The sequence below is a fragment of the Cervus canadensis genome, chromosome 4 (assembly GCF_019320065.1).
Source record: "Cervus canadensis isolate Bull #8, Minnesota chromosome 4, ASM1932006v1, whole genome shotgun sequence".
In the NCBI taxonomy this organism is placed as follows: Eukaryota; Metazoa; Chordata; class Mammalia; order Artiodactyla; family Cervidae; genus Cervus; species Cervus canadensis.
In genome coordinates this window covers 87,840,686-87,866,413 of record NC_057389.1, presented here as the reverse complement: position 1 = coordinate 87,866,413, position 25,728 = coordinate 87,840,686, and the positions used below count along the sequence as shown (strand labels likewise).

Below are 25,728 nucleotides of genomic sequence, written 5' to 3'. Positions count from 1 at the left end.
CCAAATATAAACGCTGGTCTTGGTCCGGCCCTGGACGGTTTTGGAGCTGGCCTTGAAGTAGTGGCGGCTGCGCCCTGGACGTCCCGCTGACGGCGGTGAGAGGCAAGGGGCCCCGATTGAGGTGGGGGCTGGGTCCAGTGGGTCCTGGGGTGTCCTAAGGGAGGTAGGGACGGGGGGGGCCTTCCTGGGGACTCTGCTCGTCTCCGCGGCCTGGGGAGGGGTCTCCAGCCTGGGCTAAGCACTCTTCCTTCCCCAGAAAAATTCAACTTCTAGAACAGGCTTAGACTTTCAGACTTTCTTCTCTCAATATCTAGGACTCTGGGGGGTAGGGGGGGGAAGCGCACGAAAGAGCACCCTAGAAGTGGCAGCTTGGGGCGGGGGGCTAAGTCCCCCGTCCCAAACCACATCCTCCTGCATTGCAGACGCACTTTGGAGACAGGCCGCAGCCTATTCCGCGTAGGAATTCCCCCCCAACCCCCACCAGGGGAGCAATCCCTCTGCCTAGCAAAGCCCCTTCCTCTCCAAATGGTTTTGGCGCCTGGGGACTTGGCCCCTCCCTTGCCCTCCTTCTGGCGCTCCAGCTGTCCCTGGGAGGGGGTGGGGCCAATCCCGCCCCCTTCTCCTGGGTGGGTGTGGCCAGTGGATTGCACAAAGTGGCGGTGGGAAGGCCTACCCCTTATCTGAGTCCTTGGGACTTTTGTAAAACCAGAGCCGAGGCTTGGGTTCCTTCTCGGGAGAACTCTGGAAGTTGGATCTTAGCATATCCTGGCTGCAGTTGGACGGCTGCGTGACTCCCGTTTCAGCCAGTTCTTGCTCTCACAGCTGAGGCCCGCTGCAGGCAGGTTGCTGACCCCCAGGGACTTTTATGGGGGAGGGGGGCGTGATATCTGCAATGGCTGTCCTTGGTTAAACCGGTTCCAGAGGGATTGGATGGACAAAACGGATGGGAGGGAGGACCTGTGTGCTGTCCAGGTGAACTCAGACTCTGGGGAAGGTGAGGGAAAGAACAGGAGTCAGGTGATGGTCACCAGGGGTGGATGTGCCTCCTCGCCCCACTTCTCAGGTGGGGGACCTTTGTACCAAGCAGAAGCTCAATCCTGGCTGGTTTCACAAGTTTCTGTGTGGCAGACAGAGTGGTGTGAAATGGATCCATTTACTGAGCACCTACTATGTGCCAGGTCCCAAGCTAAGGCCACACGTGCAGTCTCTCCTCCAATCCGCAGGGACTCTGTGCTAGGACTCTTCCTAGATGTGGGAAGTGAGGCTCCAAGAAGGGGTGTTGCCTTCCTAAGCTCCCACAGCTAGCAAGTTGCAGAGCTGGGATTAGAAACCCAGTTTGGACACCAGAACTGGTGCTCTCAAAACATCGGTTTGCTGGGTTCCACTCGTGTGTGTGCATGTGCATACTAAGTCACTTCAGTCACGTCCAACTCTTTGTGACCCCATGGACTGTAGCCTGCCAGGCTCCTCTGTCCTTGGGATTCTCCAGGCAGGAATACTGGAGTGGGTTGCCATTTCCTCCTCCAGGGGATCTTCCCAACCCAGGGTTCGAACTTATGTCTCCTGCCTTGACAGGCAGGGTCTTTACCACTTCCCAGGTTCTAGGAAGCCTGGGTTCCATTTAGGTAATGGCAAACACAATGTCTGGAAGAAAATGCTCAGACTCGAGGTCAGGGGTTCACCAGAGGCTTTCTCCTAGAATGACCTTGGGGGTCATTCACTGGGGGGGACTTCTCTGGTGGTCCAGTTGTTGAGACTCTGAGCTTCCACTGCAGGGGGCACAGGTTTGATCCCTGGTCAGGGAACATGCAGTGTGGTATGACCAAAAAAAAAAAAAGAAACACTTGGGGAACCAGCCTTAAGGAAGGTTTAGCCCCATTTTACAGATAAGAGGACTGAGGTTATCAGGTTATGAGGTTATCAGTACGAGGTCATCAGCTCCTTGCCCACTTGCCCAGCATAGATGGGGCCAGGACTCCTGAAATCTAATCTGACAATGCTCTAGTTTTTTCACCTGGCCAGGAAAATGGAGCACACCTGTGGCTGCTATCTTGCCTGCAAATGTGTGCATTAGATTCACCCAGGGAACCTCTCTTTTGATTTTACCACATCCCTGAGACTGATTTGTTGGACCTACACTGGGGCCAGGCATGGTCTCTCTAGCTTTTTTTTTAAACATTAACTTTTTTTTGAACAGGTAATGTTCTCTACTTGGCTCACAAGTCAGAGGGTTGCCCCAGCTACACGATCTTTCTTCCTGAGTCTCTTTAAAAAGTTATAAGCAAAAACTTTAGCCCCACTCATGCCCTTTGGTCTCTTAACAATATCTTGTTGTGTTAGTTGCTCAGTAGTGTCCAACTCTTTTGCGACCCCAAGGACTGTAGCCCGCCAGGCTCCTCTGTCCATGGATTCTCCAGGCAAGAATACTAGAGTGGGTAGCCATTCCCTTTTCCAGGCATCTTCCCAGACATGGGCTGTGTCAATTATGTGTAAGTTTTACAGTCTTCAGCCACTGCCCTGGGCTACCACTGTTATCTATCTTTATTGCCCTTCTTCTCAGCAGCCCACAGGTACACAGATCTCTGTCCACGTGGCAGTACCAGTGTGGGACTGTCCCCGCAGTGAGGTTTCTGGGTCAAAGGGAAGATGTCTTGAAATCCAGTAGTAACTGACAACTTGCCAACTCCAGGGGTTTTGCACCATAATATTGATACAGGTGGGGCTTCCCAGGTGACTCGGCAGTAAAGAATCTACATGCCAATGCAGGAGACTTGATCCCTGGGTGGGGAAGGTCCCTTGGAGGAGGAAATGGCAACCCACTCCAGTATTCTTGCCTGGGAAATCCCACGGACAGAGGAGCCTGGTGGGCTACAGTCCACAGGGTCACAAAGAGTCAGACACAACTGAATGACTAAGCGACAACAACTGATACAGGTGAGCCCTTGGAGGGCTGTGCGCAGACCTTGCTCTTTAAGTTGTGGCCCCAAGACCATCTGCTTTGAGCAACAGCTGGGAGCTTGTTGGAAATGCAGACTTCTGACCTGATGAATCAGCACCATTTTGAACAGGCTCACAAGTGCGTGTAATTGATCTAGAGGCAGAATTCTAGGAAACTGGGGGGTGGTGGAGCCCTGAGGGCAGGTATGAACCGGGCCTTCCCCATGGAGGGAAGCGAGAGGCAGGCTGTACCCTGACTAGTCCTTCTGTCCACAGTGCGTGCTTCTGAGAAATGTCTGCTGACGAGCCTGAAGCCCCTGCCAACACCCAGGTGACGGCGGAGGAACCGGTGCAGCAGGTGAGGAAGGCCTGGGATTTGTGGGAGGAGCCTTCCCACAGGGGGAGCTTTGGCAGGAGGCTGCTGGCAGCACCGGGGGGTCGAGAGACACCTTTCCAAGTGTGTCGAGTACTAGGCGCTAGCAGGTACCCCATTAACAGGCGAAGGTGGGAGAACTTGGGGTTCCAAGGGCTCTTGGGAGGACAGGGGTTCTCCTGTTTGAAGCTGCCTGGCTCCCCCAGGCAGATCTTTCCTGTCTCTACAGGTTCTCTTAGAGTCCTCCTTCTAAGAAAGTCAGTTTCTATTTCCACTTCTTCTTCCCAGTTTAAATAAAATTCCCCCTGCTACATTTTTTTTTTTTTTGCCGTGCCAGGACTCTTGGGATTTAGTTCCCCAACCAGGGAACTCAACAGTGAACCAGCCCTCAGCAGTAAATGCTAGGCATCTTAAACACTGAACTGCCAGGGAGTTCCCCAAAGCCCCTTTTCATAAACACCTTTTTAAAAATACCTAAATGATATTTTAAAAATAAGGTATCATTCACATACCATAATTGGAGAAGGAAATGGCAGCCCAATCCAGTGTTCTTGCCTGGAGAATTCCATGGAGAGAGGAGCCTGATGGGCTACAGTCCGTGGGGTCTCAAAAGAGTCTGACACGACTAAGCAACTTGTACATGCACATACACATACCATAAAATTCACCCTTATGAGGACTTCCCTGGCAGTCCAGTGGTTAAGACTCTGCATGCCCACTGCAGGGGGCATAGGTTCAATCCCTGGTGGGGGAACTAAGATCCCATATGCCCCGTAACGAAGCCAAAAAAAAAAAAAGATGATGAAGCATTTTTAAAAAGTTTACCCTCATGAAGAGTAGTACTCAGTGATTTTTAGTAAATTACCCATATGCAGCCATCACCACCACACTGGACATTTTTCATCTCCCCCCAGAAGAGACCCTATACCCACTAGCAGTCACTCCTCATTTCTCTTTCTCCTGGGAACCCCTTATCTAGGTTCTGTCTCTACTGATTTGCCTGTTTTGGACATTTCGTATAAATGAAGACATACACTACGATACCCTTTTGTATCTAGTTTCTGTCACTGAGCATTATCTTTTTGAAGTCCCTCTATGTTGTACTGATAGCATCTGTTGGTGCTCTGTTCCCTTACTTTTTTTTAAATTAATTTTTATTGGAGTATTTTGACTTCCCTGGTGGCTCTGTGTAAAGAACCCTCCTGCCAGTGCAGGATGCAAGAGACGAGGGTTCGATTCCCTAGGTTGGGAAGATCCCCTGGAGAAGGAAATGGCAACCCACTCCAGTGTTCTTACCTGGAGAATCCTATGGACAGAGGAGCCTGGTGGGCTACAGCCCATGGGATCACAAAAGAATCAGACATGACTTAATGACTAAACAACAACAGCAACAGTTGACTTTTATTTATTAATGCAATTAATAATTAATACATTATTAATACAATGTTGTCCATTTCTACTATATAGCAAGGTGAGTCAGTTATACGTATATCTACTGTTTTTTAGATTCTATTTTCATAGGTCATTACAGAATACTGAGTAGAATTCTCTGTGCTATATAGTAGGTCCTTATTAGTTTTCTCATTCCTTTTTAAAAATTATGGTAAAATACACATAACCTAAAAATATACCATTTTAACTGTTTTGAAGTGTGCAGGTCAGTGGTATTAAGTACATTCACAGTGTACAACCATCATTACTGTCTTATTCCAGAACTCTCTCCTCACCCCACATCGAAACCCCACACCCACTAATAGTCAGGCCCGTTCCCCTCTCCCCCAGCCTCTGACAACCGCTAACCTGCTTCCTGCCAATGGCTTTACCCACTGGACATCTTGTATAAGTAAAATAAGTAGAATCATGTTTATAAAAGTAGAACCTTCTGGGACTTCCCTGGTGGTCTCAGGACTCTGTGCTTCCACTAGAGAGGGTGAGGGTTCCATCCCTGGTCACGGAGTTGAGATCTCACAAGCCACAGCCAAAAAAAAATATAAAATCTTCTGTGTGGAATCATACAGTATTTGTCCTGTGTCTTGCTTATTTCACCGAATATAATGTCCTCAAGGTTCACCCGTGTTGTATCAGAATTTCCTTTTTAAGGCTGAATCCTATTCCACTGTGTGCATGGACCACAGGACACTTGGCTTGCTTCCACATTTTAGCTATTGTGAATAAAGCTTCTTTGACTGCGGGCATACAGATATCTCTTTGAGATTCTGTTTTCAATGGCTTTTGTCTATATACCCAGAAGTGGGACTGCTGGATCGTGTGGTAATTCCATTTTTAGTTTTTTGAGGATCACCATGGTGTTGTCCATCGTGGTGGCATCATTTTGCTTTCCCACTAATAGCACACAAGGGCTGCAGCTCCTCCACATTCCCACCATCCCTTATTAATATCTGTTCATTTGATAGTAGCCATCACAGTGAGTGTGGGGTATGAGGTGGTATCTCATTGTAGTTTTGACTTGAATTTTCCTAACAAGTTGTGACGTGGAGAGTCTTTCCTTGTACCTGTTAGCCCTTCAAAGGCTGTATTTGTGTGTGTGTGTGTCTGTGTGTCTGTATGCGGGCTTTTCTCTAGCTGTGGCGAGCGGGGGCTGCTGCTCATTGCAGTGTGCGGGCTTCTCATCGCGCTGGCGTCTTGTGGAGCTCCGGCTCTAGGACGCAGGGCTGGACAGTTTCGGCTCCCGGGCTCTAGCGCACAGGCTTAGCTGCTCCGTGGCTTGTGGGATCTTCCCAGACCAGGGATGGAACCTGTACCTCTTGCATTGGTAGGTGAATTCTTTACCACTGAGCCGCCAGGGAAGTCCTTGGAGGCTATGAATTTTTAAAAACATGCTTTATACCACATTTTCTTTATCCATTCACCCATTCATGGACATTTGGATTTTTTTCCATTTCTTGGCCATTGCGAATAGTGCTGGTGAAAACATTCATGTACAAGCCTTATGTGGACATGTGTTTTCCTGTCTCTAGGGTAGAATCATAGGAGCAGCATTGCTGGGTTTTGTGGTAAATTTGTGATTAATTTCTGAAGAGACCTGAGCAAACGCTGAAGGAGGACTGCCTGAGTCCAAGGTCCAGCTTTGCCATTGGCTAATTTTGTGACCTTGGATGACTTGACTTAGCTGCTTCTTGCCCTAGTTTACCCATCTGTAAAATTGGAATAATACTCCCAACCTCCTGGGACTGGCGATTGCACAAATTCTACAGGTAGAACCTATGAGACTTAAGTCTTCTGTATGCGTCTTCACATGGGTCACCTTTGCAACTCCTTTAGGACAGAAATGATTTCTCATTTTATGCGTCAGGAAACTGAGGCTCACAAGGCCTGTCTGACTACTCAGTTCTGCTCTTGTAGGTTAAGAATGGCTATATTCAATACATAAGTGAATGGGTATAGCCATGTGCCAAAAAAACTTTATTTACGAAAACCAGGTAGATTGGAATATCATACCATAAAAGAATGAGGTACCGACATGCAGTGCCATGGGGATGAAACTTGAAGATGTGTTCAGTGAGGGAAACCAGGCACAGAAGGACAGATACCGTCTAATCCCATTCACAAGAGGTCCTCAAAGGAGTCAAATCCATAGAGACAAGTAGATGGTGGGGCCAGGGGCTAAGAGAGGGGAGTCAGTGTTTAAAGGGGACAGAGTTTCAGTTTAAGAAGTTGAGAATCTGGAGACAGATGCTGGCAACGGTTGCACAACAATGTAAGTATACTTAATGCCACTGAGCTGTGCATGTAATTATTTAAATGGTAAATTTTATGTGTATTTTACCACAATTTTTTAAAAAAGGAGTGAAGCACTGACACACGCTACTGCATGGATGAACCTTGAAAATGTCACTGAGTCAGAGGCCAGACACAGAAGGCCACGTGTGATTCCATTTTTTTGTGAAGCGTCCTGAACAGGCAGAAATCCACAGAGACAGAAAGTGGATTCATGGTTACCAGGGGCCGGTAGGCAAGGGTGTGACAGTCAATGACAACAAGTTTCTTTTGAGAGCGATCAATAAGTTCTGAAATTAGGCAGTGAGAGTTACACAACGTTGTGAACACACTAAAACCCTCTGAATCGTGCATTTCAAACTAGTGGAATTCTATGACGTATGAGCTAGATTTCAATAATGCCGTTAGGAAAACAAAAAACCAGGCAAGAGAAAAAGCAGGTGGTGGGCTGGCCCTGGGGGTGGGATGGGGGGCACAGTTTACTGACGTCAGTTTTAGACCTGAGCTCCAGGACAGTAGGGTTCTCTTGTCTTGTCACTGCCTGGCTCACCGTGGGTGTCAAGGTCATGTTCAAACAAGTGGGCTGCGGGGCCAAGATAGAGGAAGCGCCTGGCGGAACCGGGCAGTTCCTGGCTTGTGCAACCGAGTGAGTGCAGAGAGGGGGAGGCGAGCCATGTCCCTGGCCTGAGCCTCCCTGCCCGTAGCCCAGCGTGGTGGACCGCGTGGCCGGCATGCCCCTCATCAGCTCCACCTGCAACATGGTGTCCGCCGCCTACACGTCCACCAAGGAGAGCCACCCCCGCGTCAAGACTGTCTGCGACGCGGCCGAGAAGGGGGTGAAGACCCTCACGGCGGCTGCGGTCAGTGGGGCCCAGCCCATCCTGTCCAAGCTGGAACCCCAGCGTGAGTGAAGCCTGGAAGCCCATGGACTGTCCACTCCGGCCTATCTCCGGGTGGGGGAGGCGGGGCGGTGTCTGTGGACTCTCCCAGAGCCCCTGAGGAACATGCATGCGCAGTAACCATCAGCTGTCTATCGCCCCCACCCCCGCAGTCACCTCGGCCAGTGAATACGCCCACAGGGGGCTGGACAAACTGGAAGAGAATCTGCCCATCCTGCAGCAGCCGCCGGAGAAGGTGACTAACCCCCTCCATGAGGGGCGGGGTGGAGAGGATGCTCCACTAAGACTGGCGCCCTACCAGGGTAGGGGGTCTGTGGTCTCAGCTTAACTGTAAAAGACAAATGTGACCACATTTATTCTCCCACCCCCTCCCCATTGGGCAGCTGAAGGAACATTCTGAACGCTAGCCAGGTATGCCCAAAACCCCCTCGGGCCTCCCACCTTGCCCGGAGCAAAAGCCAGAGTGTTCCTGGTGGTCCCACCTGGTCTGGCTCCACTGCCCCCTGACCCTCTATGCCCACCTCACTTGCTCCATTCTGTCCGGGCTGGCCTCCGTCCTCCAGTTCAGTCACATCAGTCTCACATGTATGGGACAGGGTGATGGATACAGAGCCCTTGCCTTCATGGAGCTTTCATCTTGGGGAGGCAAGGGAAAGCAGAGACAGTGAACACACCCATCTCAGAGCTGCCTCAGGACCTTTGCACATGCCGTTCCTTCTCTGTAGACCAGGCTGCCAAGTCTCTGAACTTTCTCTGCACAGGTTCTTTCTCTGCACCATTCAATATGGAAACCAACAACCATATGTGGGTGTTCGGCCCTTAGAAGGTGGCCAGTATGACTGAGGAGCTCAGTTACTAATTTTAATTATTTTAAATTTTATTTTTTATTTAATTTACTTTTTTGGATTTTTTGATGTGGACCATCTTTAAAGTTTTTATTGAATTTGTTAGTCTTGCTTCTGTTTTATGTTTTGGTTTTTTGGCCCCAAGGGACAGACTGGATTAGGATCCACTATAATGGCCTCATTTTACCTTAATTACTGCTTTAAAGTTCTCATCACTAAATACAGTCACATTCTGAAGTCCTGGGGGCTTCAGTACCCTTCAGCCCATAACACCATGGGAAGAAGAAGTGGAGGCCCAGAGAGGTCAAGTGACCTGCCTGAGGACCCACAGCTTGGATATATCAAGCCAAGGACTCTAACTGGGCCATCCAGCCCCAGAGCATGTGATCTTAACTGCTCTCACCGTTCAGGATCAGCCGGGAGCTGGAGCTCCTCCCTTCAGCCCACCTAGAGGTTGGGGTGCAGGGGTGGGGGCACCTAGGTACAAAGGGAGAATGGAGATGCTGATGCTGGCCCTTCTTGTAGGTCCTGGCAGACACCAAGGAGCTGGTGTCGTCCAAGGTGTCAGGGGCCCGACAGGCTGTGTCCAGCACAGTGTCCAGTGCCAAGGACACTGTGGCCTCCCGAGTCACCGAGGCAGTGGACGTCACCCGGGGTGCCGTGCAGAGCGGCGTAGACTTGACCAAGTCCGTGGTGACCAGCGGCGTCCACTCAGTCGTGGGCTCCCGTGTGGGCCAGATGGTGCTGAGTGGGGTGGACACAGCGCTGGGCAAGTCGGAGGAGTGGGTGGACAACCACCTGCCCATGACGGACGCCGAGCTCGGTGAGTGCAGGCCTTGCCTCTGGAACCCCTCCCCAGACCATCTGATGTGGGTCCCTCTTAGCCAGCTGGAGTCTGCCCCTCACAGCCTGTCCTCTGGTCCCTGCCGCCTCTCCCCATCTGTCTTAACCCACCTCTATCAGCTTGGTTCCTCTGCCCTGGTGCATGGTATCTGTCCTCCCTGAAGCAGCCTCCAGAGGGCGCCGGCGAGCACTCAAGTCAGGCCCCTCCTCTGCTGGCCGCCCTCCAGGGCTCCCATCTCCCTGTGGGTAACAGCCCCGATCCTCCTGGAAGCTCCCTTGTACTTACCCACCTGCCCTCATTCATTCTGCTCCAGGCTCACTGGCCTCCTTGCCCATCCTTCCCATGTGTTCCCACACCGGGGCCTTTGCACTGGCCTTTTCTTCTACCAGGAACCCTTACACGACATCTAGATGGCTCGTTCCCTTCCACCTCCAGCTTTGTGCTCACATGCCACACACCCCACACATCCCCCATAAAAAATCACACCATTCCTTGCCCATGTTGTGTCCTGAAACCTCCCTTGACTTGGCTCTGATTTCTGTCTAGTCATCAATTCCACAAAGCAGAAGCTGTGTCCCCTGTATGGTGCCCAGCAGGTGCTCAAGTCCCCGAATGAAATCACTGAAACTCTTCTCTATCATTCTACCCATACCCAGGCATCTATTTGTTCAAACCTTGAGCACCAGTCATATGCCAAACCTGCTTCCAGGTTCTAGGGATATGTCAGTGAACAAAGTTCTGCCCTCATAGAACCTAAAGTCTCAAGGGTACAGAAATTAGATTAAAGGAGATGTTTCTGAGGAGGTGACCTTGCCCTGAGGTATATGAAGCTGTGCTGATGTCCGAGCAGAGAGACGAGGGGACAGGGTGGTGCCTGATGTTTGTGGGAGGAGCAGGGAGGAGGCACGTGTGGCTGGAGCACAGTGAGCCTCGGAGAGAGAGGGAAAAGGGCAGGGAGTGCACGGGAGCAGATTGTGGAGGGCCTTGTGAGCCATGGGAGGACTTGGGCTTTTACCCCTAGGGAGATGGGAACCCTGGACCACTGTGAACAGAGGGGGCGAGGCCTGACTCAGTGTTCACAGGCGCCCTCTGGTGGCTGCTATGGGAAAGACACTGTGGGGGTGGGAAGCAGAGGAGACCCTGATGGTCTAGGTGAGCTGTGGTGGGGCTAGACCAGATGGTGGCAGGAATAAACCAGGGGTGAAAGAACTGAGACAAAGCGGCCAGTCCTACTCATGGCTTGTGGAGTTGGCCTTGGCCCTGCGCTCGAGGCACGGCCATCCTTTGCACACCGTGCCGGGAACTTCCAGCAGTACCAGTGTTGCACACACCAGTGCCCATGGCAACAAGGGTCCCCGAGGGCCACGTGTACCCAGACACCATGCTCCATCCAGGGGGAGCAGGGCCAAGGATCTCAGGCCCTGCAGCTCCTGGGTTGAGGGTCGCATGTCACTTGGTGTTTGAGTTTTCAAAACTACCCTGCATCTCTTGAAGGAAGGGATCCACCTGATGTCTTCCATCTTGCACCCTAAGTTCAGTGCCTGCTGGCTCCTCTTAGTGCTCAGACGGAGTAAAATGCAGCTGTGAGTCTTGGTCAGCAGAAGGCAGGGGAAGACGCAGAGTTTGCAGGGAGGCAGGTTGTGAGCCAGGCCTGGGAGCCACTTCAGAGAACAGATCTATCTGACCAGCTTTGACTTTCTGTGCTTTTTTTTGTGTCCATCTGCTAAGGATGAACAGCTTCCCTGGTGGCTCAGTGGTAAAGAATTTGCCTGCCAGTGCAGGAGATGTGGGTTGGATCTGTGGGTGGGGAAGATCCCTTGGAGGAAGGAATGGCAACCCGCTCTACTAATCTGGCCTGGGAAATCCCATGGACAAAGGAACCTGGCGGGCTACAGTCCAGGGGATCACAAGGAGTTGAACACGACTTAGTGAATAAACAACAACAACTAAGGACGAAATCACTGTGCAGAGCGGTGCTTAAGGTGCTGGGGAGTCTGTGAGTTAAGGTGCCATGTTATAGCTGGGATGCTACTCATGGGCTCCTGCCAGAATAGCCCTGCTCCCCCCGTCTCCTGGGTCTCCCCTTTGCCAAGGGCACCTGCCCCCTCCAGGGGCCCTGCCATCTTGCTCCCACATGCCTGGACTCTGCCAGACAGCTCACTTCAGTTCAGTTGCTCAGTCGTGTCTGACCCTCTATGACCCCATGGCATGCTGCACGCCAGGCTTCCCTGTCCGTCACCAACTCCCAGAGCTTGCTTAAACTCATGTCCATCAAGTTGGTGATGCCATCCAACCATCTCATCCTCTGTCATGCCCTTCGCCTGCCCTCAATCTTTTGCCACATCAGGTCTTTTCCAATGAATCATTTCTCATTGGTCTTTTCCAGTGAGTCAGTTGCCAGACAACCTTGGCCTAAATAACAAAGCTGCTTTCACTTCCGAGGGCAGAGCCCCAGGGTTCCGAGAGAGCCATGGAGAAGTTCTGACCAGTAGCCTGGGTTCAGAATGTTGTTGGTTTGGATTTAGTCTTTGCAGACTTGTCTTTGGTCAGGAGAATGGGGCAGGTTTGTTTTTCCCAAGCTGCCAACTTTTGTTTTTGTTGCTTTTATTTTTTTGTTTGTTTGTTTTTGTTGCTTTTAAATGTCCCGTGTGTTTAGTATTTTTGTTCAGTTATTTGTTTGTTTTATACATTGTATAATCCTTTTTTTGAAGTTTAAAAAAATTTTATTGAAATATAGTTGATTTACAGTGTTGTGGTAGTTTCAATTATACAGCAAAGTGATTCCATTTTACATACATATATGAATATATTCTTTTTTAGATTCTTTTCCATTACAGGAAAAGAATATATTATAGGATATTGAGTATAGATCCCTTTGCTATAGAGTAGGTCCTTGTTAGTTATCTTTCTCATTTAGTTTTTACTTTTATTTATTTTTTAAAAAATTATTTATTTATTTTATTTGGCTGCTCTGAATCTTAGTTGCAGAATGCAGAACAAATATTTGATTTTTGTCATGGGAGGCAGGATCTTTAGTTGCAGCAGGTGAACTCTCAATTGTGGCATGTGGGATCTAGTTCCCTGACCAGGGATTGAACCTGGGCTCCCTGCATTGGGAGCTTGGAGTCTTAACCACTGGACCACCAGGGGGGTTCCTTTTTTTTTTTTTTTTTAATATAGCTTTTTTTCAGGGGACCACATTTTCTTGACAGGCCAGGTGGTAAATAATTTGGGCTTTTTTGGGCCATACAGCCTCTGTTCCAACTATGCAACTCTGCTATTGTAGCACAGAAGCGTGGTCAGTAGGTAAATGAATGGGTATGACTGCATGTCAATAAAATTTTGTTCACAAAAGTAGGTGGCATTCGGCCCAGGGGCTGTATTTGCAGACCCTGCTATAGGGCATTTCAAATCCAGATAAGGTTACTTACAAAACTCAAACTTTAAGACTTAAAGTCTACAGGGAGCAGAATAAGATAGGATCAAACTATCAAGATAGATGGATTTCCATCCTGTTGCCTTGTAACTTTATGGGTATTTTCTGGACTAGACAGTCCTAACTTTTCCTTAACTACTGTGAAGATGCTTCTCTTGTGGCTCAGACTTCTTCTCCCGTCAAGTATCATGGTTAAGAGCATGGGGCCTGGCGTCAAATCTTGACTTGTGGAGCCCCAGCTGTGTGAGCTTCGGCAAGTCAGTTAATCTCTCTGAGCCCCAGTTTCCCCATCTGTAAAAATGGGATGACAGTACTTCCCTATTAGAGCTCTTAAGACTTAACAAGAATACATGCGAGGGACTTGCCTGGTGGTCCAGTAGTTAATAATCCAGGCTCCCAATGTAGGGAGCACAGGTTTGATTCCTGGTTGGGGAACTAAGATTCCCGAATGCCACACAGCATGGCCAGAAAAAAAAAAAAGACAAAACAGAATGCATGCAGAGCACCTAGAACATTGCAAAAGATTGACCACTATTAATATATGCTAGGACCTATACAGGCAGGATTGGCCAACTTTTTTTGTAAAGGATCAGATAATGAATATATTTTTAAAAATATTTATTTATTTATTTGGTTGTACGGGGTCTTAGTTGCAGCACACGAGATCTTTAGTTGAGGGATGCAAACTCTTGGTTCCAACATGTGGGATCTAGTTCCCTGACCAGGGATCAAATCCAGGCCCCCTGCATTGGGCACAGAATCTTAGCCACTTAACCAGGAATTCCCAAACAATATTTTAATCTCTGCAGGCTAAGAGGCCACATACTCTGCCACTATAGTTTGAAAGCAGCTGTAGACAGCGTATAACGAACATGCACAATTGTATTCACAGGTTGGATCATATAAAACTGGAGGCAGGGCAGATACGGTCCAAGGGTCGTAGTGTTCAGACCCTCACATTAGTCTAACGCCTCTTAATCCCAGGATATTTGGCCCCCATCCTACCCATTTCACAGATGAGGAAAAAGCCAAGCAAGGGAGGGAGATCCTTTTATGCTTGCGGACCAGGGCATAAACTCTGCCTTCACCATTCTTCTCCTGCCTCCCCATCGCAGCCCGCCTCGCCACGTCCCTTGAGGGCTTCGACATCGCCTCGGTGGCCCAGCAGCGCCGGGAGCAGAGCTACTTCGTGCGTCTGGGCTCCCTGTCGGAGAGGCTGCGCCAGCGGGCCTACGAACACTCTCTGGGCAAGCTGCAGAACACCAGGCAGAGGGCACAGGAGGCCCTGCACCAGCTGACACAGACGCTTACCCTGGTGAGGTCCCGTGGGGAGGGCCGTGGCAAGCAGCATATGCACCAGTGAGCCCACCCCACGCCTGGTGGCTTGTTCCTCCCCATTCTGCATATCTGCTTGGGCCGACTCATGCAGTTGCAGTCCTGGTTGAGTTTGCTGGGGCTGCTGTAACCAAGTACCCAAAACTGGGCAGCTTAAACAACACACATTTATTGCCTCACAGTTCTAGGGGCTGAGAGTTCAAGATCAAGATGTCAGTAGGGTTGGTTCTTTCTGAGGCTTCTTTCCTTGGCGTGTAGATGCTGTCTTCTCTCTGTGTCCTCACCTGGTCATTCCTCCATGCGACTGTGTCCTAACATCCCCCTTTAAAAAAAAATTCATTCATTCGTTTATTTTCTTTTTGGCCATGCTGTGCATCATGCAGAATCTTAGTTCCCTCCCTCACCAGGAATTGAACCTGTGCCCGCTGCAGTGGAACCTCAGAGTCTTTTTTTTTCAGTCTTAATTAATAGACCACCAGGGAAGTCCACCTAATAGCCCCTTTTTATTTGAGGACACCAGTCGTATAAAAACATTGTTGTTCAGTCGCTAAGTCATGTCTGACTCTTTGTAACCCCATGGACTGTAGCACACCAGGCTTCCCTGTCCTTCACTATCTCCCAGAGTTTGCTCAGATTCATGTCCATTGAGTCAATGATGCCATGCATCATCATCCATCATCCATCATGCCATCTCATCCTCTGTGACCTCAACCTTTCCCAGTGTTAAGGTCTTTTCCATTGAGTCGACTCTTCACATCAGGTGGCCAAAGTATCGGAGCTTCAGCATCAGCATCAGTCCTTCCAATGAATATTCAGGGTTGATTTCTTTTAAGATTGACTGGTTTGATCTCCTTGCAGTCCAAGGGACTCTCAGGAGTCTTCTGCAACACATTTCAAAGGCATCAGTTCTTCAGCACTCAGCCTTTTTTATGGTTCATCTCTCACATCTATACATGACCGCTGGAAAAACTATAGCTTTGACTATATAGACCTTTGTTGGCAAAGTGATGTCTCTGCTTTTTAATATGCTGTTTAGGTTTGTTATAGCTTTTCTTCCAAGGAGCAAGCATCTTTTAGGTCCACCCTAATGACCTCATTTTAGCTTAATCACTTCTTTGAAGACCTGTCTTCAAATGCAGTCACATCCTAAGGTCCTAGGGTTCAGGGCTCCAACCCCCTGGGCTTCCTGTGGATTCCTGCCTCTCCCCAGCGTTCCTGTGGATCCCCAGGGGCTCTGCCAGCTTCATTCAATCCCTGAGGCAGCCACCGTCTGTCTCCCTCTGCCCCAGATGGAAACCGTCAAGCAGGGCGTCGATCAGAAGCTGGTGGAAGGTCAGGAGAAACTACACCAGATGTGGCTTGGCTGGAACCAGAAGCGGCTGCAGGGCCCAGAAGAGGACGCAGCCAAGCCAGAGGTACCCACCTGGGGTGGCACTGGGTGCTTGGGGCCCTGGCTCCCCTCTCCACATGCTTTCCCCAGCTCCTCCTCCCATTAACTGCCTTCAGGACCTGATGACCACTCCTCCGGGATGCCTGCCTGGATTTCTACTCTTGGGTGCACGTATTGCTTCTGAACCACAGGGCACTTGATTGGGATGGGCCTCTACCTGCTGAATTCTAAGCCATGCTCCATTTTCTTGAGCCCTGACTCCTCAGGCGTCCCAGGTGACTCAGTGATAAAAGAATCTGCCTGCCAATGCAGGAGGTGCAGGAGACACTGGTTCAATCCCTGGGTCGGGAAGATCCCCAGGAGGAGGAAATGGCAATCCACTCCAGTATTGTTGCCTGGAAAATCCCACGAACAGAGAAGCTTGGCCGACTACAGTCCATAGGGTCACAGAGTCAGACACGACTGAGTGACTGATTCCTCTCCCCCATCAAAGTGTCCCATCACATCCTTCATATTTACCCGCCAGGCTCCTCATGACTGCTGCTCACTGGCACGCTCTGGCCCTCTAGTCCATTTTAGCACTGGTCTCTTGAACGAGCCCTGACTTTTGCCACCTGTGCCATCACTCATCCAAGCTTTCTCTGAATTGCTGCCTTAAACAATTCTCATGCCTCATTCTGAACCATAGCCTGTCTGTGTTAGAGACTCTTTTAATATCCTAGCACTGTTGGTTCTCAGCCTAACCTTGCTGGGCCTCAGTCTCCCCATCTGTGAATGGGGTGCAGGACCATCTGCAGGGTCATTAAGGTGAAATGAACATACGTGTTTACAGCAGTATTTGAGTCACAACAGCCCCAAAGTGGAACAGCCCAGATGTCCATCAGCAGATGATGTATCACAAAATGTGGTCCTTCCACACACGGAAGCATCACTCAGCTGTGAAAAGGCGGGAAGCCCGACACTCACTAACACATGGATGGACCCTGAGAACACGATGCTCAGTGAGAGAAGCAGACACAGAAGAACATACAGGGTGTGATTCCACTGATGGGAAACGTCCAGAACAGGCTGATCTGTTGACACAGACAGTGGATGAGTGGTTGTTGGGAGCTGGGAGAGGGGTAAGTGGGGAGGGAGTTTCTTTTTCTTTCCGTGTTTTTTTTTTTTTTTTTGATCAAGCCAAGAGGCTTATGAGATCTTAGTTCCCTGACCAGGGATCAAACCTGTGCCCCTGGCAGTGAGAGCTCAGAGTCCTAACCACTGGACCGCCAAGGAATTCCCTCTTTTTTTTGAGTTTCTTTTGGGGTGATGGAATGTTCTGAAATTAGATAGAAGGGCTGGTTACACTACCTGGTGAATGTACTATATAAAAAAAAATCACTGAATTGTTCACTTAAAAGCATGAGTTTCCTGGTATGTGAGTTATTTTACATATACACACACACACACATTGACACATAAGGCACATAGTGTTAAAAAAAAATTATATTTCTAAAGATATTGTATCTCTGTAAAACTTTGCACATTCAGACCCTAACCACTTAAAACCATCTCCCCCAATCCCCCAACTGCTGAAGAAAAGATAGATATTGATCCTGGCAGCACCTCCTGGCCAGGTTCAAAGCCAGAGTTCTCAGCTGACCAGGCTCAGGACAGTCTAGGGTCCCTGCCTGCTTTGATTTCCTCCCCAGACTCAGAAATTTTCAAGGACTCTTATCTCAACCATAGTCTCCCCCACTGCTTACAACTTCTGCCTCAAAAGTTCTTCCAGACCTTCTCATTTAAAAAACAAACAAACAAACACTTTTTCAAAAACAAATTTATTAAGGTGTAAAATTCAGGATCTTGTACTTTAAAAAAGTTTGAGGGAATTCCCTGGTGGTCCAGTGTGTTAAGGACTCAGGACTTACACTGCCATGGCCCCAGTTCAATCCCTGGCTCGAGAAAGTAAGATCCCACATGCTGTGTGGTGAGACCAAAATTAAATAAATAAAGAAGTTTTGAGAGAGAATTCACATCGTGTACAACTGACCCATTTAAAGTGTACAATTTAGTGGGTTTTAGTATATTCATGGGTTGTGTGACTATCAACTGTGTTAATAATTCAGAGCATTCCCATCACCCCAAGAGGAGACCGTCTCCCCAGTATAATAACACCCCGCTTCTGTCTTCCTCCATGCCCTGGAACCCGCGAATGTACTTTCTGTGGATATTTCATATCAATGGAATCATACACCATGTGGTGTATGGCTGCTCTCACTGAGCATCGTGTCCTTAAGGTCCATCCACATGGCAGCAAGTGTCAGGGCTTCACCCGTTTATTTGGCGGGAGAACGTCACGGTGTGTGAATGAATCACATTTTGTGCCCCTGTTTGCCAGCAGATGGGCATTTGCGTTGTTTCCGCTTTTGGCGGCTGTGAATAACACCCCTTTGAGCGTTTGTGTACCAGTCTTGGCACAGACGTGCACTTTCTTTTCTCTTGGGCGGAAGTCTAGGGGGTGGAATTGCTGAGTCAAGTGCTTATTTAGGCTTACACTTTACTATTTTGAGGAACTGTCAGACCGTCTCCCAAAGTGACTGCTGCGCTCCAATATATGAGGGTTCCAGTTTCTTCCCATCCTCGCCAGCACCTGTTCGATCTTTTATTTTTTTTTTTTTTTCAAATTTATTGGGCTGTTCTGGGCCTTAGTTGTGGCACTCAGGATCTTGAGTTTTAACATTCAGGGTCTAGTTCCCTGATCAGGAATGGAACATGGACCCCATGCATTGGGAGCATGGAGTCTTAACCACTGAACCACCAGGGAAATCCCATATATGTCTTCTTTTAAAACAAATTTTTTTTTTTTTTTTTTGCTGTGCTGGGTGTGTGTTGTTGCACGAACTATCCCTAGTTGCAGCAAGTGGGAGCTACTCTTTGTTTTGGTGCACAGGCTTCTTTCTGCAGTGGCTTCTTTTGTTGCGGAGCACAGGCTCTGGGGTGCATGGGCTTAGTTGCCCCAAGGTATGTGGGAACCTTCCCAGACCAGGGATCGAACTGGTGACCCCTGCTTTGACTGGCAGGTTCTTAACCACTGGACCACAAGGGAAGCCCCCATATCTGTCTTTTTTAACCCAAATCATCCTAGTGTGGGTGAGTTGTGTCTCATTGTGGGTTTGAACCACACTTCCCTGATGTCTAATGAGGTTGAACATCTCTTCACGTGCTTATTGGTCTGCGTATCTTCTTTGAAAATATCTCTGTGCCTGTTTTTCAATTTGACCGGCGATTATCTGGCACGGTTTGAAACTCAGAGCGCCGGTATTCTGAGCCTCCGTGCCCTGGGGAAAGGGTTTCCCCAAGGTGGGTGGAATATCCCCATTTCCTCTTTCCTGGTCTTTGGGTCCTGTTGTTGTTCAGTCGTGTCAAAAATCGTGTCTGACTCTTTGCCACCCTGTGGACTGTAGCCTTCCAGGCTCCTCTGTCCATGGGATTTTCTCAGGCAAGAATACTGGAGTGGGTTGCCATTTCCTTCTCCAGGGGATCTTCCCAACCCAGGAATCGAACCCACATCTCCTGCATTGGCAGGCAGATTCTTTACCACTGAGCCACCTGGGAAGCCCCTTGAGTCCTGTTACCCCCCAAAGCAAGGGGTCTTGACGTCACGCCCCACCCTGCCCCTTCTCAGCAGGTCGAGTCCCAGACACTCGCCATGTTCCGTGACATCACCCAGCAGCTCCAGACCACCTGTGCCTCGCTGGGCTCCAGCCTCCAGGGTCTGCCTGCCCACATCAAGGACCAGGCGCTCCAGGCTCGCCAGCAGGTCGAGGACCTCCAAGCCACCTTCTCTGGCATCCACTCCTTCCAGGATCTGTCCAGCAGCGTCCTGACACGGAGCCGCGAGCAGGTGGCCAGGGCCCGAGAGGCCCTGGACCACTTGGTGGAGTATGTGGCCCAGAACACACCCATCACGTGGCTGGTGGGCCCCTTCGCCCCCGGAATCGTCGAGAAGGCCCCAGAAAAGAAGAAATAGGAGAGTCTGGAGGAGGGCTCAGAGGGCTCTGGCCTTCTCTGAGGGGCCGGCGAGTGACCGGGGACCCCTCAAATCTGACCCGTCCCTCATCCTCTCCAAGCTTGGAGGAAGCGTGTCCTGAGTGTCACATCCATCATCAGGACAAGATTTCCAGGAAAAGAAATTTCTTTTTTTCTAGAAGTTTCCAATTTTTTTTTCTTCCTTAAAAACCAGGAATATAGTTCTTACATCCCACACCCTTTTTCTACATTGAGTCCCCTGGTTGTCAGCCTTAAGCGAGTGGACTTGGACCGCTGGGAGGTGGGCCTCTTGGGGTGAGGTGAGGGCAGGGCAGCTGACAGTCTGGAGCAGGAGGGGGCTCAGGCCTGCGCAGCGAGCCCTGGGTGCGGGAGGCTTCAGCGTTGCCTTAATAAATTTTACCTGCAAAGTCCAGGCCTCATATATTGTGTGTGTATGTGTGTGGTTTTTTTTTTAATTTTTCAGCAGCTGAACAACTCGAGTCTCTGTATGGCCGTCTTGGGCTGTGGGGGTCTTTCATCTCCCCGCCACTGACCTGCCAGAGTCTTGCCCCCTTTGCCACATCCCAGGCAGCCAGCGGAAGGGAGAAGCCTACCTCTTTTCCTGTACTGGGCCTTCCCAGGTGTGTGGGGGAACCGTGTGACCCCCAAAAGATGCTGATGACCTGATTTCTCACATGGCAAAGGAGACTTTGCAAATGGGATTCAATTAACACATTACTGACCACACATATTAATATGTCTTTTTTCACCTGGACGTTACTGACTGGAGACGTATCAGTATGTTTTTAGAGAATGATACCATTATTATCAGGCTTCCCTGGTGGCTTCCCAGGTGGTAAAGAATCCACCTGTCAATGCAGGGGACATGGGTTTGATCCCTAGGTCTGGAAGATCCCCTGGAGAATGGAACGGCAAGCCACTTCAGTGTTCTTGCCTGGAGAATCTCCTGGACAGAGGAGCCTGGCGGGCTACAGTCCCTGGGGCTGTAAAGAGTCAGATACGACTGAGCAACTCACACACACACATATAATATATATACATATAGATTATATATATAAAAAAGACTCCAAACTTCTGACCTCTAGAACTATCAGATGATAACGTGTGTGGTTTCCAGCCGCTGTGTTTGTGGCCATTTATTACAGCAGACTCAGGGAACTTGTCCTGGCTTTGAGGAATTCAAGGTTGCTAGTTTGGGGTTTCCAAAATTTCTGTCCATTTCTGGGACTGGCCGTGTTCCCACTGCTGTGCTAATGTTTGCTTACAGAGAAAACACAGCAACCAAATTCTCTACCCACTCTGGCCCAGGGCCATTCCGTACGCTTCACAGACAAACCTTTTTGGTCTTGTGCTTTATTTCATTTCATTTATTTTTTTAGGCTGTGCCGTGTGGCATGTGGGATCTTAGTTCCCCTGCCAGGGCTCGAACTCAGGCACCCTGCATTGGAGTGTGGCATCTTGACCACTGGACTGCCGAGGAAGTCTCTGGCATTGAGCTTTACACAATACCAGGTGGAGCACGTGGTAGGGAAGGGTCCGCCTACCGCCAACCATGTTGGTGATGGCAGGACTTTGTGCTCATTCTGTTTATGACACGCTCCTAAGGGCTCGGCGTCCTGTGCTGGCCTGGCCATGCTGGACTCCAGCTTGGTGATGGGACATGGGCCCACTGGCCAGCTCCTTGGTCCCTGCTGTGTGACCTTGGGTGGGGTCTTTTGCTTCTCTAACCCTCAGTTTCATTGATAACCGGCCCAGTGCAGTTCTGTGCGAAGATTCTGTGGAGTGGTGTACTTAAAGATCCTAAGGTCAGGACCTCCCTGGTGGTCCAGAGTTTCAGACCTTCATCTTGCAACACAGGGGGTGCAGGTTCGATCCCTGGTTGAGGAGCTAAGATCCCACGTGCCTTGTGGCCAAAAAAAGCCGAAACAGAAAACAGAAGCATTGTTGTAACAAATTCAATAAAGACTTACTTGATTCACATCAGGGGCTTCCCTGATGGCTCAGTGGTAAAGAGTCTGCCTGCCAACGCAGGAGCCATGGGTTCGATCCCTGATCCAGGAAGATCCCATGTGCCGGGGAGCAACGAAGTCCACGTGCCACAACTACTGAGCCTGTGCTCTGGAGCCCTCGAGCTGCAACTACTGAAACCCAGACACCCTAGAGCCCATGCTCTGCACCAGGAGAAGCTGCTGCAATGAGGAGCTCATGCACCGCAACTACAGGTAGCGCCTGCTCACCACAAAGAGAGAAAAGCCTGAGCAGCAAAGGAGACCCAGTGCAGCCAAAAATAAATAAAATTACATTAATAAAACAATATTTCATTGTGTATTTGAAAGTTGCTGAGAGTAGATCTTAAAGTTCTCATCACAAGAAAAGAAAAATGTTTATGTGAGGTGATAGATGTTACCTAGACATATTGTGGTCTTTTCACAATATATTGTTAATATGTGTGTGTTAGCCACTCAAGTCTTGTCCAACTCTTTGTGACCCCATGAACTGCAGCCCGCCAGGCTCCTCTGTCCATGGAATTCTCCAGGCAAGAATACTGAAGTGGGTAGCCATTTCTTTCTCCAGGGGATCTTCCCTACCCTGGGATCAAACCTGGGTCTCTGGCACTGCAGGCAGATTCTCTACCCTCTGAACCACCAGGGAAGCCCAGTATATACATACATCAAATCGTTATGTTGTATGCCTAAGCTTAATGCTGTGTTGTATGTCAATTATTTTTCAAAAATAAAATAAAAAATAAAAGATTAAACATTTTGGGGTAGTAGTAAGAAAAAGGACACATAAAAATAAATTCAAAATTAGATGCCATGGAAAATTTGCCTGTCAACTCTTAGAAATGAATACTTGCTGTGTGTCAGGCAGTGTGGTAAAATGATTTAGAGTAAAAGTCTGCAAACCATCCTGAGGGCCAATACTATCCAAAGAATTTGTCTGTTGGCATGACTCACAAGTTAAGAATCTGTACATTTTTAAAGCAAAATTACACAACAGTGACCTCCTGTATCCTGCAAAGCTGAAAAGACTTACTATCTAACCCTTTACAGGAATAGCTTGCCAACCTGCTTGAGACCACCTTACTGGCCTTCTTCCTGTTCCATCTTACTGCTTAGACTTAACTGTTTCTCCCAGTACGTAAAGATGGGAATAAGGATGAATTATTGATATTCACAAGGACATGGTTGAAACTCACAGGCATGATGCTGAGGGAAAGAAGGCGGATGCAAATGTACCCACACACTGGTTCTCTTTTGACGAAGTTTCAAAATCAAAACTAAAGCTATGATGAGAGAAACCGGGCGGGTGGTTGTCCTGTGGGTAGGGACAAAGAAGGGGACCTCGGAGACTTGTAGCGGTTGGAATCATCTCTAATATATCTCGGTAAGGAAGTTGGTTACAGGGAGTGTGTGAAATACGAAGGGCTTCCCTGGTGGCTCAGACAGTAAAGAATCTGGCTGCAAATGTAGAAGAACCCAGATTTTACCTCTGGGTCGGAAAGAGTGTGTACATGCCCCCAAACCCACTGAGCTGTCCCTTTAAGCTTTATAGACTTCAGTGCTTATGAATTACACGTCAATACAAATTAAGAAAGAGAAAGTGGCATGGTGGTGGAGATGTGGGAAGTAAGCCCTTCGGTTCACTTCCCGGGGGAGCGCAAACAGGGCTACTCTTTTGGACAAAAAAAATCTCTGGCAGTGTTTAGTAAGAGTGAGAATGTTTCTTCTCCATGTCTGAAAAGATCCAAAAGTTCCTGTTCTTTGCAGTTACCCTAGAAACTCTTAGAAACCCTTTCAATGAAGTCACCTAGTCCTTTTTTTTTTTTTACCCCAGTTCAGTTCAGTTCAGTCGCTCAGTTGTGTCCAGCTCTTTTTGACCCCATGGACTGCAGCACTGCCAGGCCTCCCTGTCCATCACCAACTCCCGGAGTCTACCCAAACTCATGTCCATTGAGTCGGTGATGCCATCCAACTATATCATCCTCTGTCATCCCCTTCTCCTCCCGCCTTCAATCTTCCCCAGCATCAGGGTCTTTTCAAATGAGTCAGCTCTTCCCATTAGGTGGCCAAAGTATTGGAGTTTCAGCTTCAACATTAGTCCTTCCAATGAACACTCAGGACTGATCTCTTTTAGGATGGACTGGTTGGATCTCCTTGCAGTCCAAGAGACTCTCAAGAATCTTCTCCAACACCACAGTTCAAAAGCATCAATTCTTCGGTGCTCGGCTTTCTTTATAGTCCAACTCCCACATCCATACATGACCACTGGAAAAACCATAGCCTTGACTAGATGGACCTTTGTTGGCAAAGTAATGTCTCTGCTTTTTAATACGCTGTCTAGGTTGGTCACAGCTTTTCTTCCAAGGAGCAAGCATCTTTTAATTTCATGGCTGCGGTCACCATCTGCAGTGATTTTGAGGCCCAAAAAGATAAAGTCTGACATTGTTTCCACTGTTTCCCCATCTATTTGCCATGAAGTGATGGGACCAGATGCCATGATCTTAGTTTTCTGAATGTTGAGATTTAAGCCAACTTTTTCACTCTCCTCTTTCACTTTCATCAAGAGGCTTTTTAGCTCCTCTTCACTTTCTGCCATAAGGGTGGTGTCATCTGCATATCTGAGGTAATTGATATTTCTCCCAGCAATCTTGATTTCAGCTTGTGCTTCATTCAGCCCAGCGTTTCTCATGATGTACTCTGCATATAAGTTAAACAAGCAGGGTGACAATATACAGCCTTGACATACTCCTTTCCCAATTTGGAAACAGTCTGTTGTTCCATGTCCAGTTCTAACTGTTGCTTCCTGACCTGCATACAGATTTCTCAAGAGGCAGGTCAGGTGGTCTGGTATTCCCATCTCTTTCAGGATTTTCCACAGTTTATTGTGATCCACACGGTCAGACATTTTGACATAATCAGTAAAGCAGAAATAGATGTTTTTCTGGAACTTGCTCGCTTTTTCGATGAAACAACGGATGTTGGCAATTTGATCTCTGGTTCCTCTGCCTTTTCTAAAACCAGCTTGAACATCTGGAATTTCATGGTATTGTTGAAACCTTGGAGAATTTTGAGCATTACTTTACTAGCGTGTGAGATGAGTGCAATTGTGCGGTAGTTTGAGCATTCTTTGGCATTGCCTTTCTTTGGGATTGGAATGAAAACTGAACTTTTCCAGTCCTGTGGCCACTGCTGAGTTTTCCAAATTTGCTGGCGTATTGAGTGCAGCACTTTCACAGCATCATCTTTTAGGATTTGCAATAGCTCAACTCTTTTGGTCCTGACCAGAGAGCAAACCTGTGCCCCCTTGTGGTGGGAGCATGGAACCACTGGACCCTCAGGGAAGCCCCATCACCTAATCCTTTCAATCCAATGCAGCAGGTGCTGTTATCATGGCTATGTTACAAGGGAAGGAAACTGAGGCATGGCTCAGAGGACTCACCCATGGCCCCATCTCATAGCTGGTAAGTATCAGAATAAGGATTTGAACCCAGCACTCACTCAGACACTCAGATTCCCCCTCCACCTCCCCTGCTCTGCGTTCATAACCATGAGGTGTCCATGCCTGTTTGGGGGGAATATTGGCAGCAACCAGCTTGTCCAATAACAGCTGCTGCTGTGGTGCTCAGTCGTGTCTGACTCTTTGTGACCCGATGGCCTGGAGCCCTCCAGGCTCCTCTGTTCATGAGATTCTCCAGGCAAGGGTACTGGGCTAGATACTGGGTTGCCATTTCCTTCTCCAGGGAACTTCCCTACCCAAGGATGAAACCCTCATTTCCTGCATTGGCAGGCAGAATCTTTACCACTGAGCCACCTCGGAAAGCCCTGAACAATGACAGGGGACTCAACAAACTGTGATACAGCAATGCTTAATGAGACCGCAAGACACTTTAAAAGAA

At 48.8% G+C, this 25,728-nt stretch overlaps 1 protein-coding gene across 5 annotated transcripts; it reads left to right on the top strand.

Annotated features, from left to right (window-relative positions):
• Positions 1-20,250, top strand: PLIN3 (perilipin 3). 5 transcript variants are annotated; one of them, XM_043466276.1, is made up of 8 exons: positions 1-95; positions 3,214-3,295; positions 7,753-7,951; positions 8,100-8,182; positions 9,318-9,615; positions 14,188-14,387; positions 15,697-15,822; positions 19,468-20,250. In XM_043466276.1, the coding sequence occupies exons 2-8, from the start codon at positions 3,230-3,232 to the stop codon at positions 19,807-19,809; spliced, it is 1,314 nt and encodes a 437-aa protein (XP_043322211.1). In that variant the 5' UTR covers positions 1-95; positions 3,214-3,229; the 3' UTR covers positions 19,810-20,250. The 5 variants fall into 5 exon arrangements, with proteins under 5 accessions (XP_043322211.1, XP_043322207.1, XP_043322208.1 ...); XM_043466272.1 differs by having other exon boundaries at positions 19,465-20,250; XM_043466273.1 differs by having other exon boundaries at positions 46-121; positions 19,465-20,250.
• The last annotated feature ends 5,478 nt before the right edge of the window (positions 20,251-25,728 follow it).

What these genes read in the sequence shown, in the direction of transcription:
- PLIN3 (XM_043466272.1), top strand. Translation starts at nt 3,230, where the DNA reads ATGTCTGCTGACGAGCCTGAAGCCCCTGCCAACACCCAGGTGACGGCG. An exon ending in CATGACGGACGCCGAGCTCG is followed by an intron (nt 9,616 to 14,187) that starts GTGAGTGCAGGC and finishes TCCCCATCGCAG; the next exon opens with CCCGCCTCGCCACGTCCCTT. An exon ending in TGACACAGACGCTTACCCTG is followed by an intron (nt 14,388 to 15,696) that starts GTGAGGTCCCGT and finishes CCTCTGCCCCAG; the next exon opens with ATGGAAACCGTCAAGCAGGG.